The 16,981-nt window shown below is 42.2% G+C and overlaps 1 protein-coding gene across 3 annotated transcripts in view; it reads right to left on the bottom strand.

The window, feature by feature from the left end:
• usp32 (ubiquitin specific peptidase 32) overlaps positions 1-16,981 on the bottom strand; it is a 75,303-nt gene that overhangs the window by 16,105 nt on the left and 42,217 nt on the right. The window contains exons 13-22 of one of the 3 annotated variants that reach the window (XM_080428379.1): positions 16,583-16,799; positions 15,189-15,367; positions 14,276-14,416; positions 13,572-13,689; positions 9,664-9,821; positions 7,949-8,030; positions 7,499-7,573; positions 2,503-2,641; positions 2,103-2,208; positions 1,043-1,216 (exon numbers count right to left, since the gene is read on the bottom strand). In XM_080428379.1, the coding sequence (XP_080284505.1) occupies positions 1,043-1,216; positions 2,103-2,208; positions 2,503-2,641; positions 7,499-7,573; positions 7,949-8,030; positions 9,664-9,821; positions 13,572-13,689; positions 14,276-14,416; positions 15,189-15,367; positions 16,583-16,799 (1,389 nt within the window). The remainder of the gene's footprint in view (positions 1-1,042; positions 1,217-2,102; positions 2,209-2,502; positions 2,642-7,498; positions 7,574-7,948; positions 8,031-9,663; positions 9,822-13,571; positions 13,690-14,275; positions 14,417-15,188; positions 15,368-16,582; positions 16,800-16,981) is intronic. The other 2 variants (XM_080428380.1, XM_080428381.1) reach the window with 2 other exon arrangements.

Below are 16,981 nucleotides of genomic sequence, written 5' to 3'. Positions count from 1 at the left end.
TGCTTCACAACAACGCTGGTGTAACTAAGACATTAGCTGCAACAAATAGATTTGTATGTGTTGATTACATAGATGATCAAGAATGTATATTATACACCTGAAGATGTTTAGTCAAAATGTTTGTACTTGTTGAATAAAACTTCCTTTGCATCGTGTTGTAAGACTGATTTTGTCTTTTTAACTTTGATCTTTTCACCATGGTTGACACATATGCAATACTGGTGTGCGCCCCTTTTTTTTTATTGAGGTGCTTTCACCTCAGCGCAACAATTATTATTTTGAGCGACGCAATTCGAATGTTATGGGAGGTACACGATTTTTATATATCAGAAGTACAGTCTGTTTCCATTCACCGTTTGTCAGAGAAACTTGAAGCTTAAAAAAGAAACCACAAATCCACAGCAGACATCCTGGACACATTTAACATGTTTTTCGCTCTATTGATATTTTCGTAATTAGCCCATGTTCTTAATGTTTGTGAATGTAAACATAAGGTTTGTCATGATGAAAGTACACAAAATAACACACTAAGCAAACCCAGCAACCTGTAGGCATTAGCTCAAGTAGACTGGATGCTAACTGCCGTTTTTAGTAATCACTCCAAAATAAAAATGTCGGTGCAGACATACAACCCTTGTGCACGAGAAGCAAATATGTCTGCAGGAATGAGACAGGATGATGTTTCTTTAAGCTCAAATTATTTAGAGCAAATCTCAAACACATCTGAGAATGGCATGTTTTATTGATTGTATACTTCAATAGATGCTAGTTATGATATACAGATGTACTGTATGTTGGTTACTTGTTCACATAATGCTAAGTGTTATTTAGATTGTTAACTAGAGTTCATGACACTTACGAGTTATTTAACTTGTAATGTTGAAATGTTTCAATTTGTGAGTTACAGATTAACCAAATACGTAGATTAAGGACGGTTTAAAAAATTTGTAACGTGTAAATGTCTGTCAGTCATTATAAAAATACATTAATGTACATTATCACGATGCTACAACATGTCCTGTCATGTGTGGTGCGTGCTGACCTCAGAGGCAACCTCCCAGTCAGGTCTGCCATCGCTGTCCTTCAGCTCTACGTATGGTTTGTCATGGACACGGTTCAGGTCCTCATGCAGACCATCCAGGAGGAAGGCCAGCAGCTCCTGGGAGTCCTGCTGCTGGAAACCGTTGAACCGCGGTGCATACTTTGCTATCGTCCACTAGAGAGTAACAGGAACATAGAGGAAGTCACAAAACAAACAGTTGATGTAGTGCTATGTGGAATATACCTTTTTCTATTCTGGGGGGAACCTTAGCAAAAACTGCCGATCTACAAGCTCACAACATGTCACGTTGTAGATCGGGTATTTTTGGAAAAGATATTTGGTGTAGATGGGGGAAAAAAGCACCCCCAAGTGAAGAGCCAACTCAGGTAAAGTGTAGAGGGTTTACAGGTTAAGGTTCGTTTCAGGCATTTCTGTTTTTATTTGAGGCAAGACAGTGAAAGCAGAGACATGCAACACAGGTCCTGAGGCCTTGTGGTTATAGTATGTGATCAGCACATCACTTGTTTATGACACCAATTTATTCAATTTATGAGAGGAATATTGCACCCAAAAAATTTTTTTATGTCAGTATCAGTTACTCACCTCGTTTTGTCCAGAATACCTGATGACAAATGGTGTATATTAGCATGCCATCTCAGTCAGGACTTCAGTGAACCTGGCTACTTATTTAACAATATTTTGAGATGTGTTTGGGGTGTACTGAGCTTAGTACTCTGCAAGAGTATTTTGACAATTTGTAATGAACGTTTGACGTTCTTCTTCGTAAACTTCCCTTTTCAACTTTTTTTCATCGGGTATTCCTTAGGGTGAATAACTGATACAAAGCTAATTTTTTTGGGGTGTAGTATTCCTTTAAAGTTTACTTTATAACCTTTGTGCTTTTTCGGAGAAAACCGGAACCGAAAATGGAAAGAAACGACAGATGTTTGACATACAACACAGTTCATGAGCCGAGTTCGACCCCATGTTATGATTAGCTCCGTGCCGGGTGCTCCTCTGTGCACTGACTGTATGAGTGTTATGAGAGCACGGTGCCCACCCTGAGTTTGAGTGGAGCTACATTCTTCTGGGTCCCATTCCACAACTCCAGCACCAGGTCACCGTAACACTTGGCCATGTGACCTCGCATCCCAATGGGGTTGGCTCTGTAGGGTCAGTACAATAATGAGTTAGAGCAGTGGTTCTCAAAGTGGGGTCCAGGGACCCTCAAGGAACTCTTGAGGGTCCCTCAAGGAACAAATGGACCTAACGGGTCCATTTGATTCCATTTGTATACTGTCAGAGTTAAGAGGGGTACTTGAAATTGTAACTATTGAGAACCACTGAGTTAGAGGTTCTTAGGTTCTTCACAATAACAACAACAATAATAATACTGCTACTATACTACTAATGTTTAACTATATAACACTTTTCTATAACACTTTTCAAAGCGTTGTTACCTGTTCAGCTCGTACAAATGTCTCCCTGAGATGAAGTAGTCAGTGAGCGGCTTAGTGTTGCTCACACACTGGATACTGGAGTTCATAAAGCAGGTGTTTCCAAGGTTACTAAGGCCTGTGGCTCCTTTCTCTGTGGGGACTGGGCGAGAGAAGGGAGGGGGGGGCTCATTAAGTTACCATGACAACCACGTCCTAAAGGCAATTTATGCGTTGTGTGACAAGTGACACTCGAAACTTTGTTGTTACTGTACTGTATATCTCTATGTTAACCAAGCTGTACTATTGTCCACTTAAGCTTTATATACAGTACTTCGTTGTATGTAGATTTGCTATTTTCAAAAAAAGTTTGATAATGACCTGCCCAAAATAGGGGTCACCAGCTTGAAAGTGGTTAAGATGCAGATACCTCCTCTCCTAATAGCTCTTCAAAGATGTCCATTTTGACAAAGTAAACAATGTCAGTACAGTTGGTCACTGCATTTTTGTTGAGGTAGGTGACTTCACTTTTGACGTCACGTTTGTTGTGTGACATGTTTAGATTAGCTTAAAAGTATTCTTTGCTAATTAAAATGCATATAACATTTTGTGTCTACAAACATTTTGTATGCCAACCATAACATACTCATTATAATAATTATGGCTGAAGGAAAACGCATCAGTAACTGTCTTGGTGTGATACTTATTAATCAAAATTACGACAGACAACGACGAGTTATAATCACATATTAGTTTATTTAAAAAGTCAGCCACGCATAGCCAATATACAAGAGCTTACCGCGGCAGGATTTCTGTAGCAAGATCTTTTTTACGTGGCAGGATCACTAGTCCTGCGCACAGAAACTCTTGAAGATATTGATTATGCAGATGACATTGCCTTGTTGGCCCATCGCCACCAGGATATTCAAAGTTAAACAGAAGACTTAGTAACATTTGGCAAACAGATCGGTCTCAACATCAACACAGACAGAACAAAACTGATGAAGTTAAACCCCAAAACTGTCCAACCCCTCATCATTAACAACAATACTGTGGAGGAGGTCCAGGAATTCACCTATCTGGGTAGTAAGATAACAACAGACGGAGACTCCGGGGCAGATGTACAGAGCAGGATCTCCAAGGCAAGGGGAGCCTTTGCCACATTGAAGACCATATGGAGATCATCAAAGATCAGCACAAAAACCAAGCTGAGGATTTTCAAGAGTAATGTCCTTGGGGTCCTACTGTATGGGGCAGAGTCATGGAAAGTGACACAGGCCATTTGTCACAAGCTGGACGTGTTTCAGACAAGATGCCTCAGACGAATACTAAGAATATTCTGGCCCATGACCGTCTCCAATGAAAACCTTTACCGGACAGGCTTGACCCCACTGTCAAGTGTCATCAAGCTCAAAAGATGGATGTGGATAGGTCACGTGTGCAGAATGGACGCAAGTGCCATCCCAAGGGTAGCCATGAGATGGACACCACCAGGGAATAGAAAAAGAGGCCGACCCAAAGAGACCTGGAGAAGATCTTTGGAGAAAGAGATGAAAGAACTTGGATGGACCTGGGGCCAAGAGCAGCACTGGGCAGTAGACCGACAGCATTGGCGTTCATTGGTGAAGACCTTATGTGCTATCCAGCACGAAGAGGATTAAGTTAAGTAAGTACCGCGGCAGGTCTGCTGAGAATCTTACAAGATCCTCAGGGTCTTTATACATGAGATGAATGTCGTCACAGTGTAATCCAAGTACATTCATTAACGTTATTAGTAGAACAGTTTACCCATCCGAGAGCCTTGACCTTACCAACCTGTCCATGTCACAATCACATTTGTCAAGCTGTAGTGGTCAGTAGTATTTTGCAATGAGTCTTTAAATAGCTCCAGGTATGATATTATGTTAGCTGAGCGGACTGGGTGAGAGTCCAGGACTTTGCAGACTTTGCAGAGTCACTAGTTAACATAGTAGTGCAGGGCCTTTCTTACTATTATGGTATATTGAGGGCCAATTATCAGATAATCAATATATATAATACATAATTTATTAACAATACCACACCTGTATTCGGTTGGTCAATGAGGCACTTGCCTGATGCTTAATATCATGCCAATTACTGTATCAATCATCAAAATAACTAATTGCTTAGATGCTTCAACTGTATAATTAACTGAGCTTCATCAGCAGCAGGCTAGGCTGCACTAGCGCTCCTGTTTTCGTGTATAGAGGGGCGGGTGTATAGAGGCGCGGAGAGATTGCGCCTGATCCCATTGGTTCACCGATCTGTCCGTCAACCCCCGCCCCGTTAGCACAACATTACGAGCGACGCCCACTGCACTCTGGTTGGTTGGGGAAATGAAACACTTCCTATACCGGGTACACCGACGCGCTCCTCCAGGCTTTTATTTTTTAGCAAAACTAAACAATAAAAGCCTGGAGATCGAGGCTAGCAGCAGGCTATGCTATGTTTAGAATAACCAGAGCTGAACCATCCCACAGCTGTGGGAGACAGCATTTATCGAATATAAAATCACAAAGTGAAATTAAAACTACAACTTATTAATGGCTTCAGTAATAATGTAGAACTTAGAATTTAAATGTATCTACTTTAATTACCCACAGTATCTCAAACAGTATATGAATCATATTACTTCTAGACACCAACTGAGACATTGTGCACAAGTTTACTTTGATGTTCCAAACGTATCTAATTCAGTTTCCAAAAAATCCTTTAGGTTTAAAGCTCCTTCTGACTGGAACAACCTACCTGTTCATATTCGGTCAATTTCATCTCCTCAATTGTTTAAAACGGTGCCGTCCTCTCACCTTGTAGCCTCGGAAACCCATGCTTTTTTTTTTTGTTACAAAAGAAAAAAAGCCTGGGGGAGCCATGCAGGAACGATGGTCTTAGGACCTTGTTATCTCCTAACCAATCAGAGTGCAGAGGGGCGTCGCTCTAAATTTGGTGACGTCAGCGTGCTCCGTGCACAGGCCGGGGGGGGGAGGGGAGGGGAGGCGGGGACATAGATTGGTGAAGCAATAGGAAGCCCCGCACGAATCCGTGCGGCTGAGTTTGGATCCGCCCTTAAAGACCATCGATTGGGCTCGTTCTCTCAGTCTACTCACCTTGTGACTACCTGTTCATGTTTTCACTAATTATCAGTAACAGATCTATGACACAACAATTCATGTATGTGCTTTGTGTATTGTTGTTATGTTATTGTTGTATGTTTTGTCTCGTTTCCGCCCCTTGATTGATGTTGTTTTGTTTTTGTTCCGTTTCTTAAATGTATTATGTATTCTGTAACTGCGGAGCCCCTTGAAAACGAGATGGTTCATCTCAAGGGGTTATTCCCAATAAAGAATTTCAATATATAGAACTACAGCTGTTTATGCATCACATCTTTGTCTAGAAGTTTATGTCCCATACGATTGATTAAAATATGTTTTCTATTGTAGCATTGAGTGATTTCAATCCATTTGTGATTTATTGACTAGTAGAATGCAAATAATGTTGTGTTTAATACTATTGTATATATTATGTCTGCTAACTGGTTGAACCACCAGATCACACTTTATTGTAGTTTCACACTGTGCATGGCTACTGAACTGGCACTCTATTTGGACAAGCTCAAGATCTATAAGTTTGAGGTAATGCTATCTCATTGGCTAACTGCCATCACAGATCCTTGTTATCCTGACCTTAACCACACCAAACCCATGCAACCTAACCGCCTAAAGTCTAAACACAACCATTATAACCTTATACTGCTGTAAAAAAAACAGAAATTCAAAGCCATAACAGCCTTATGAGCTACCTTCTCTGAAATAAAGCCACTATTGTTAACTCATTGAGTGCCAGAATTGCCAGATTTTTTTCAGAATGATGTTGTCCCAGTGCCAGAGTTTTTTTCAAAGTAAAAAGAAAGTGCTTAGGAAGCGAGATACAGCCTTTTTCAGTTCTAAGTTAAACAAGGAGTGGATGGAGCTGCAAATCTTCAGATGATGATATCTTGGGTTCTGAACATGTTTTAAAAAAAAAAAAAAAAAAACGTCAAACATGTGTTGGTTTCTAGATCGATCCCATGAATCTCAGCAAGGAAGCTCTTTTGGAGATAGTCAGATATGGGGTCTGGCCCTGCTCCTCTCAGCAATGATTTACTAAAATCACTGCTTGCACCAATGGACTGGTCAATGTTAAACCAATCACAGTAATTCAATTGATTTGAAATTAACTGCTAATTGGTAAATTAAGCTCTTGCTGAAGCAAATCCAGTCAGAAGAAGCATGAAGACATCCTGACCTTTAACGAAAACTTTTAACCTTGTTAATGGCTCACTTTTTAATTTATTGAGGCCGTGAACTGATGAAAACTTGCTGTCAGAAAAATAACAGCAATTCACCCGGCCTCCATTTTGTTGTCAGCTTGACGCTCCATACTGGCGTGGCATCTTCAGTAGATTTGTCAACCATCCGATTAGGTGTCTCAAGAATTAAACTATTCGGATCTACTGCCATGAAGGAGGGTCCAGAGATAACGTTTGAGTAAGTGGGAATGGTTGAGATTTGTGGAATCTGGATCCAGGGTAACATTGGAGTATGTTCACAGAGGAGATTGTGTGCACGTCTTGTACCTGTATTTAGGCCAGGTGCTGGACATCAAGGCAAGAATCAAGGAGAAGAGGGTAAAACGTCATCAGGCAAATATATTTGCCCGATTAAGGTCGAAACGTTGCGCCATTTTATAAAATACGTTTTGGGAGCTTTAAACCAGTGCGCGGATGTTTCACCCTCTTCTCCTCTGATTGGATGTCCTGCCTAAAAAACCTCTGGCTAACTAAATCTAACTTCTTTTATCAACCACTTCATAGAACACATTAGAGTTTTGTTTTAAGCCATGCATGTTTTTGAATACTTTGGTTATGTCCAATTCTTTTACCTGTGATATGATACAGATGTACATGTGATCGCATGCTGCCTCTCTAACCCTTCATGGGGGGGTTTAAGTCGGAGCTTACCTTTGTGTCTGTCCATCTTACTGCTGTTGGCAATGAAGGACATCTCCTCTGGCCAGCTCATGTCTTTGTTCCTGACTGTGGAGAAGGAGACATGTTTTCCTTGGTAAAATTTTCACCATCACTATATATTTTTGTTGTTGTTTGTCACCTCCCCAATGTAGTTTTCAACAATTCCCCCCATTTGTACGACCCCCACAATCCCCGCCCATTGGTCTGTGGAGGGTGTGTAGATAACCACATGACTCCTATTATATGAAGTCTCCAGTTAGGATTTTCACCAGGAAGAGTGTAATGCATGCAGACATCTTGCAACAACAAGGACACAATCCCCTGCTGGCTTCTAACCCATGAATACTGTGTTTGTTGGAGCTCCCAGCCAAGCCGGAGGGACCACTATCCGGAAGTGAACCCAGGTCACTGCTAGTTTGCCACCCAGAGCTGTGTACGTACCCTCAATCACCAAATGCTGGTCATCCTGGATCTTCAGACTCTCCAGTGTGTGGTCTTCATCGTCCAGGAGGGTGAGGTAGTTCTGGAGACACACACACACAAAAAAGAAATGCCATTAATGCCTCAATTTTACATTAATGTTGGTGCCTGAAATATATGGAGTAAATATTAAAACAGCTGACTTGTTTGTGTGGGAAGCTAATTAACTAACTAGACGCGTCGCAATTCAGGGCAATTGCAAAGTGTGGTTGCGCCGACGCGAGTCGCGGGTCGCGGCCGCCGGGCTCTAGGAATACGCTTGGAGGAATACCGTCGGAGGCTGCGCCAATTACATTGTCACGTCACTCCTGAGATCACTTGTTTTTCATTTAGAGAGGATTGAACCCCCCAAAAATCATGTTTTTGCATCAAACGGTTACGTTTTGTGCATTTTTGGCGCCCCCTATGGGTCAAAGTGGAAATTATTTTGGGGATTCGTTGAGTAAACCACCCTTGACATTTGATTCAAATTTGGGATTGACCGGACGTTTCGTTCGTGATTTCTAGCATTTTTGGTAAAACGGGCCCCTCCCACTAACTTTGGAAGCCATTTACGGACAAACGGTAAGGACTATCAAAATGCCGTTTGGATATGTTTATCGCATGGGCCCAGAGATCATGTGTACCGATTTTTGTGAAATTTGGACAAAATCTATGGGAGGAGGAGCTAAAAGTGTGTTTTGAAGAAAATTCAAAATGGCGGAAAATCTATCCTGACGCAAATGGGCGTCCAGGGGAAAAGAAATTTTGATTTTACGACCTACGGTTCAAGAGTTATAGGCCAAAACGTAAAGGGGGCTGTTATAGCGCCACCATGTGGCCGATTGGTGTGATTATTTTTTCAATAATTTCGGACTAAATTATGAACCTCCTCTCCAAATCTGGTAACTCTAGCTCTTACGGTTTTAGAGAAAAAAATACTTGAATTTGAGTTTTTTCACTTTTTCATTAAAGCGGATGGGGAAATTTAATGCACTAATAAATCAATATCAATTAAACTATTTAACCAATCTCTTAGCAAAATACAAGCGCACGATTCCAGGTCAAGACGGTCATTTTGAGATATGGCACTAAATTGGGGAATAAAAACTGTGGGAGGAGAGACGATCTAAACTATTGTTTATCTATATTAATAATAAAGTGTGAGGATTACTATAGTCTGGTTGCCCTGTTAGGGCAACCACACTAATTAAAAACAAAAGTTTATTAAAAACTAAATGAACAAATCCTTTGGCAAAGTGTTTTATCTCATAGGACGCTCGGTTGGCGCAGTGGTATAGTGCCTGCCCAGCAGCGCGGAGGTTGTGGGTTTGAATCCACCGTGGTGCATCCGGCTTTGTCGAGCATCTACTCTACATGAACACAATTTCCCGTGTTTGCGGGAGGGAAGCCGGGCGGGGAGGCGGGTGATAATTGTCATTACATGTAATCCTGGGGCGGCACCTGTCAGCAGGGAGTGTTGGGCTCCTCACTGGTAGGTGAGTCAGTAGGCTACAACAGCAGTGACAACACAGAAATGTGTGTGGGGAGGAATCAATTGGCAAAACGACTAAATTGGGTAGGAAAAAAGGGGTAAAAAGAAAAAGAAAAGTCTTGTATTACATGCTCTGTTTGTAATTTCCCTTGGCTGCCACTGACTGACAGGACTTATGGCACTATACTGCAGCGTTGCCCACCTCACTGTTGTACAGCCACAGTCTCATGTCCTCCTCTTTGATGCGGAGTCTCTGGGACAGGTAGAGGTGGATGTCCTTGATGGTGCCCATGCGGCTGAAACAGCCTGTATATGCCAGCACCCGCTTCAGGGGGGCGTTGGGGGAGGGTACATTACCTGCTGGGGGGAGAGGAGTGAAGGGGGGGAGGAAAGGGGAGAGACCGGAAAGAAGAGGGGAGAAGAGAGGGAAACAGAGTAGAGGGAAGAGTTCAGTGAATTAAATGTCCTGAATAAAAACACACACTTGTGTTTTACTATACCTGTGAGGATGTCATTAAAAAATTCCCTGCCCAATCTTACGCTGACCACAACCTAACCCCAATTGTAACCCTAAGTCTAAAAACTTTAACCATACAAATTACCACTTTCTCTTGTGAGGATCAGGAAAATGTTTTTCATTGATTTATCACATTCCATTATAGTTGTGGGGATAAATATAGTAAAACCTGCATATACAGTACATACAGGCTGCAACATCCATCATCAGAAGTTAATGCATTTAAAACTGATAGCCATGTAAATTGATATTCACTATAACCCTCTGCTGAATGCATATGTATATCTTCATTCATTCTGCTTTAGAGTGTACAACTACTGTAGCACATGACTGGGATTACTGGGTGTCATGCGTCATTATACCAATCTGGGAACCCATAGGCAAAAAAAAAGAAGAAAAAAAGCAGCTGAATCTGTCTTGAGAGATTACATTCATACTAAGGAAAAAAAACCTATTTATTTTGCCGATGGGTTCCCAGATTGCATTCATACAAACAGAAGACAAATCATTTGACATGCTGTACTTCCATTCCACGGTGGATGCTGTGCAATGCACTGTGAAGAATTTGCTGGTGTGTGTGATCCAATGTACAGTATGGTAATCTGGCCCGTTTCCATGTCACACACACACACACACACACACACAAACATGAAGGACCACTGACCTCAGACCAGCATAGACATTTAACACCAACATTACCATTGTTCATTGTGTGTGTTGAGGATTAGTTTTAAGGAAGCAGCAAGAAAGAGCCTCTGTGTGAATCAACGAAGACTTGATTTGATAAATTAACAAATTAGTGCACACCGTACACGCAGATTGGATTCAATTGGAATCAATCAATATTAGTCCAGTTAATCAATTATGAAACATTTTGCAATTCGTTATTGATTTCGATGTAAGAGCCAAAACGAGCAATTATATTGGTTGATTATGAATTGTTAAAAATAAATAACACATGTGCTTTTCTATGGGCACAGCCTTGTGATGACATGTTAATGAGCAGTCTCAGGGACAGTTTCTATCCTCAGGCCATAGAGGACTTTTGATCTGAAAACGGTTATAGACCATACAGACTGCGACTCCCTTATCCCCACACATCCTCACATACTGGCACAGCATGTGTAGATCGACAGCATTCAGCATTATACTGCACTGCTCACTTCTGCCATTAATGCAACCACTTATAAAAAGCACTATAAAAAGAAAATAAATTGCCAGCTGAGTCACCGTAGCTCACCCTTAACAATTAGCCTATAGCTTTTATTTTTAACACTACATACTTGATTGCAGTTGGCACTGCGTGCACTCAGTTTTAAAATCTTTAAAAAATGGAATATACCCATGTTTTTTTTTCTCTGTAACATACTGTAAAAATGTATACCATAATAATATAATTTATTTTATCGTCAAGATTCATTGTTGACATAATGCAAGTCATCACGTTGCCAGTCAGTCTAGTCTCTGTTGTAAAGTTTGCACTGCACTCTGCGGCTGTTCCAGATACAGGTATGTTACAAATGTTAACTCAATCAATCGAGGAAATACCCTTTTCTCCCAATTGAAAGCCTTTGGCAAAATGGTTTAATTCAGTCCTTGCCACTGTACACTATATACAGTATATACTGTGTGTGTGTGTGTGTGTGTGTATATAGATAGAAAGATAGATAGAGACAGACAGACTGCTACTGTATGTTGCTACAGCTGTATCAGCCTGATCTCCAGAGATTACCGTAACATTGCACGGAACGAGTGCACTTCATTCCGTGGATAGCGGCCTCGGAACTCCCGAATTGCGTGCATATGTACGCCGAGTCCCACGGTGGGCGTAACCAGTCGCAACCCGGAAAAACCCGGAAGCAGAGCAGTCCCCACAAAAAAAATTACGATTCTGTGCCTATCGGTACATAACTCAAACGGCGCTGAGTAGGCACAGGCGAACGTCCCACCGTTCAGGACGGCAACTCGGTCGCCTTAGCTCCCTCGGTGGTCCTTCACGGGGTGACAGTTCGCCTGTGACTGCGCGCCTCCGAAATGGTTTTGTCACAAAGGGAGCGCCGTACCATATGCACGCAATTCGGGAGTTCCGAGGCGGCTATCCACGGAATGAAGTGCACTCGTTCCGTGCAATGTTACGGTAATCTCTGGAGATCGGGTTGGCTGTATAGTTACATGTACCCTAGTCACCACAGAGAGAAGATCTATGTTAGAGGTTTGCCAGGAGCTCATCCCTGCTGGTGGCACTGCAGAGCAGCTCTGTCAGTCTAGTTGAATGCTGGGAGCCAATGCATTGGGGTTTTAAGTGTGCACTTTATCTTGAAATGTGATAGGTGGCTCTTGGTTAGATCACAGTGTTAAAGAGACCACACAGTACCGAGCTGCACATCCACGATCACATTAAACCACAGCTAGTGTGTGCATCTCTGCTCTACGCTTTGTCATCAATCATGTCTTTTCCTCTGCCATATCCAGTAATGTATTCATGTGGCAGTATGGACAACAACCACACGTGAGGGAATTATATGGGATTTGCAGTTGTCGGGACCGGTTTAATTGTCAATGACTTCATTATAGAATGAATTGAAACCCTTTGGCAAAAGGCTTTCAATTGGGAGGAAAGTGGATTTACTGGATTGATTGAGTTAAGGTGTGCATGTCTGGAGCAGCCGCAGAGTACAGTGCAACCCGAAGCTGGAATGATTAGTAACGTGATGGCTTACATTATGTCAACATTGTGACTGATAGAAAATGGGAAATTACATAGTTATGGTAAACATTTTACAGCATGCTACAGAGAAATAAAATAAAATAAATAAAATATGGAGATCTCTGTATCTGTCAGTCCGTGTCCGTTTTATGCCTATATGAGAGCCCTGATGTCATCAGTATATGCCCATATATTGGCATGCCCCCTTTTGTGCCCATATATGGAGCTGACTGATTTGTTTGCGCCTGATGCCAAGACGACAAATTGATGTTAGACAACACACTCCATATTTGGGCGTGGCTGCATTGGGAACTCCTTATATGGTTATGGCCGAGTCATGGTGACATGAGCGTGACGTCAAGAGGTCCGCCCACCCTCCCGCTCTCCCATTAGCCAATTATAATATAGGATAATGGCATGCCAAAAATAGGGACACCTGGCTGAAAGTAGTTAAGGGGAGCCATGATGATTCAGCTGGACCGTTCATGATGTTGTGAGTTAATGTCCATATTATGCCCCTGTGCTCCACAGTGCCTCATCTTCCCTGTCGTTGTTCACTGTTCTAACAAGGCTAAAATACAAGCATCTTTAAAAAATATGCTTGTTAACAACATTTTTACAACAAGGTCTGTGCGAATAGAAAAACTGTGTACGGAGCCAATCTGAGCAGCTTTTAGCGTGATCAGCAGTCCCTCCCCTTTGCGGGCCACTGGTTCATTCCACAGCTCACTCCAGATCACCGTCTAGGCTGGATCAGTCCACTCAACACGGATTAGAGAGGGGTGGGTGTTTTTTGGACGGCGGTCTCCTGTCTTGCTGCAGGCTTACGTTACTGTACCTCGCGGCGGGGGTAAATGCGGAGGGAACATTCTCAGGCTCGTCATACCCATATTGACCCAGATGTTGGACTGGGGGGAACGCGTGGCTGGCTGCTGCCGCAGGAAGAGCAGGTAGCGTGGGAAGAGCTCCAGCTCCTCTCGGCCTGTCTTACTCTGCTGTATCACCTGGACGAGGAGAGGAGAAGGTTTGAGTCAAAATATGGAACCTCAACCTTTTAACCACTCTCTCGGTTTGTTTCCAAGGAGCATCACTAACTATGAAGCTGCTTACTGTAAGTCTCTCTCTTAAGAGAGAGACGATAAGAGCGTCTGCTAGTCTAAATTGTAAACTACAACTTTTATAATAACTTAATAAATACAAATTATTGTGCCTACATGTAGTTCAACATGAATTCATAGTAAATGGGAGTAAATGCTTCAACAAGTCTCCTAACCAGACTTGTAAGAGTGTTAAACACCAAATTAAATATCCCAAGACTAATTATACAGGAGAATTACAACCAAAACGTTATCATTATTATAGGTGACAATTACAGTAGGGATGCAAACAAATTGATTATTTAAAACAGGGTTTATGGTTGTTTCATTATTTACCTAGTGGAATTAATATCAATGCACCAAGAAATAAGCTTTGAAACTTAAAAACATGTAAGGCTTAAACTTAAACCGTATATAAAACTAAGGTATAGGATTGATTAAATCATTTCAGGATTTGCTGAAACACTGTAATATACAAGCTGTTGGTCCTTACCGGTCGAGGCAGGCTAAGGTTGGCACCGTACCAGTGGTACAGCGCCCTCCACACAGGTTCGGGGACCGTCTCAAAGTCTCGCCCCGGCGCCAGCTGTAAGGAACGCTTTAGCCTCCCGCCCTCCATGGTCAGAGTAGGGGCCTGAGGTCGACGACAGAACAGTATGGGTAGACAAGCATGCACAGATGAGTACACAACACAACACAACAGCACAACACACGTTACTGTCTGCGTTCTCCAATTACAGATTATACAGATAGACGGTTTCCTAATGCTGTGCACTAGCTGGCAGGGCTTCGTCATACTGGTGATAAGACAATGAGGGAAAGAGGCACCATCTATTCTCTGAGAGCCTCGGCTACAAAATGGGAGGACCGGTTTAGCTATAACTTTGGAGATGGAAATCGCCAAAGATGACCACTTCCCTCAAATGCAACATCCAGTGGCCGTAATGATGTCTTGTCTCTGTGTGGTGAAGCGTGCAAACACTGATAGGAAATAATGTATGAACAGTTTGTGAATAATTCCTGTGTGGAAAGGAAACGCCTATGTGTAGGTGCATGCACATTATGCTTGGGGAAAAAGGCAAATGCTATTTTTCAGTCATGTGAGGGTTGGTCTACTGCACAGATTTTAGAAGTGGTGGCAGCCTGGGGCCTCCAAATGGAAAGGAGATGGAAATGAGGACGGAAATAAAATCAATTCCAATTCATTTCAGAAGATTACGCTAAATCACACCTTACCCCCACACACAAAGCCGGCGCTAGATCATTTGCTATCTAGACAAACCAGGCGCAATTCCTGTGCATCGTTGGGAATATATTGTGGCACCAAAATCTTATTTGCGCTGGTGCAATGGCCGCGGAAGATGGGGCCCAGACTCTCTCTCTCACACACACACACACACCCCTACCTTCATAGGGTCAGTGACGACCAGGGACTGGTTGTCGATGGCCCCAGGTCTCTGTGCTGCGAGATGGGGGTGCAGGTGACCGTTAGCCCCAGAGAAACATTGGTTGTTGTTGTCTGACATGTTGTGTTGACGGGCAAAACAGCTGTCTGTGGCCGAGGGAGCTACCTGGGGACTCATAGCTGGAGGGGAACAGGCATTAGAATCACACACGTATATTTTGTAAAAAAGACAGTCTACAGTGTGTTCGTTTTGTATATCACTGATAGGAGTGGTATGTGTAATGTGTTCTTTGAATGTTTGTAGATGTTATTGTCTTATATGTCTTGTAACGCAATGCAAGTTTACATGTATAGCACATTTCATACACAAAGGCAATGCTTATGCTTTACATAAGGCATTAAAAGGTAAAAGGTATGTATTTAAATGCCTTTTACTGTATGTATTTAAATACATACAGTAAAAGGCATTTAAATACATACAATTACAGAAATTAAAAATACGATTGGCTTAAAAATTATGGTCATGATGTATGTTATTATAGGCATTTGTCAGTTGTATGGTATTGTGTAAGAACATTTTATACAATAAATATTTGAGTAACGCTTCGGTGGTATAAGACCTCTGTACTATTACATTGTACCTGTTAAATGTCACTTACAACATGATTGTATGTAACATATAGCTTATAACATGTGATTGTATGCAACGTACTGTATGGCTTATGAAGTGATTGTATGTATCGTATTGCTTAGAACGGTTGATTGTATGTAACATACAAGAGTACCTACTGCCTTGACAGTGGCTAATGGGGATCTAAATAAATAAAACATTATAGCTGAAAACAGCACACAGTGCAATGATATACAACAATAATTCATTTAGGGATGGAGGGTGCAAATGGGATTCGTGCATCGATGGATTCGATCCGATCTAATGGTGATCGTTGGGGGGGGGGGGGGGGGGTGTTCATAGAAGAATGTGAATATATCAACCCACCCTCTACGGACTACTCAATAGCACTGAAGAAAAGTGGAATAAATCACCAATGGTCTAGTGTTTTTAACCCATTAAGACCGGAAACGCATCTGTGTCATTTTTAGATTTTTTGGCTATTCAAAAATAGCAGATATACAAGCTCATATTGCGACACAGAGTGCCGCACTTTGAGTTATATTTGTAACTCAAATCTTTGCTTCTGGTGGTCCCTGGAACAAAATATTTTGAGACGGGGGTCCACGGCCAAAGACATATCATTTTGGGGGTCCTTGACATGAAAAGGTTTGAGAACCACTGATATAGCAACAGGATTTAGAAGACATTTTGTAGAATCGGCCTCAGGTCTTAATGGGTTAAAGCAATACTCTATAGATTGATAAATACAAGCGTTGACCCACCTGTCTCTGTGGCCTCAGAAGCACTGGACACAGCATCTGGGGACCTCTCCTCAGAGGGGCTGCCCAGGCTGAGGAGTCCCAGTCCCCCCACACCTCCTCCTCCTCCCATCCCCAGCCCTGGAGGGGCCGTGGCCAGGGGGCTCCGCAGAGAGCTGAGGATGGATGGCTGCTCAACCACGATGCCCTTGTGCTCCTGGATGACAGGACAGGGTTTCCCCTGTTATATTTGATACATTTGTTATATTTGTTTATGTGTTTGAAACGTTTCGTGTATGGACTCAGAACTAAAACAGCAGTGACAGCTTAGAATGATGTTAGTCTGTCATGTCATGTGTGTTATGGGATTCAGTTTGAGTTGGAGTGCAGGATGACTACCGTTTTGAAACTTCAAGAGAGTTA

The sequence above is a fragment of the Gymnoscopelus braueri genome (genome assembly GCF_963280865.1).
Source record: "Gymnoscopelus braueri genome assembly, chromosome: 5".
NCBI lineage: Eukaryota > Metazoa > Chordata > Actinopteri > Myctophiformes > Myctophidae > Gymnoscopelus > Gymnoscopelus braueri.
This window is presented reverse-complemented; position numbering and strand designations above follow the sequence as displayed.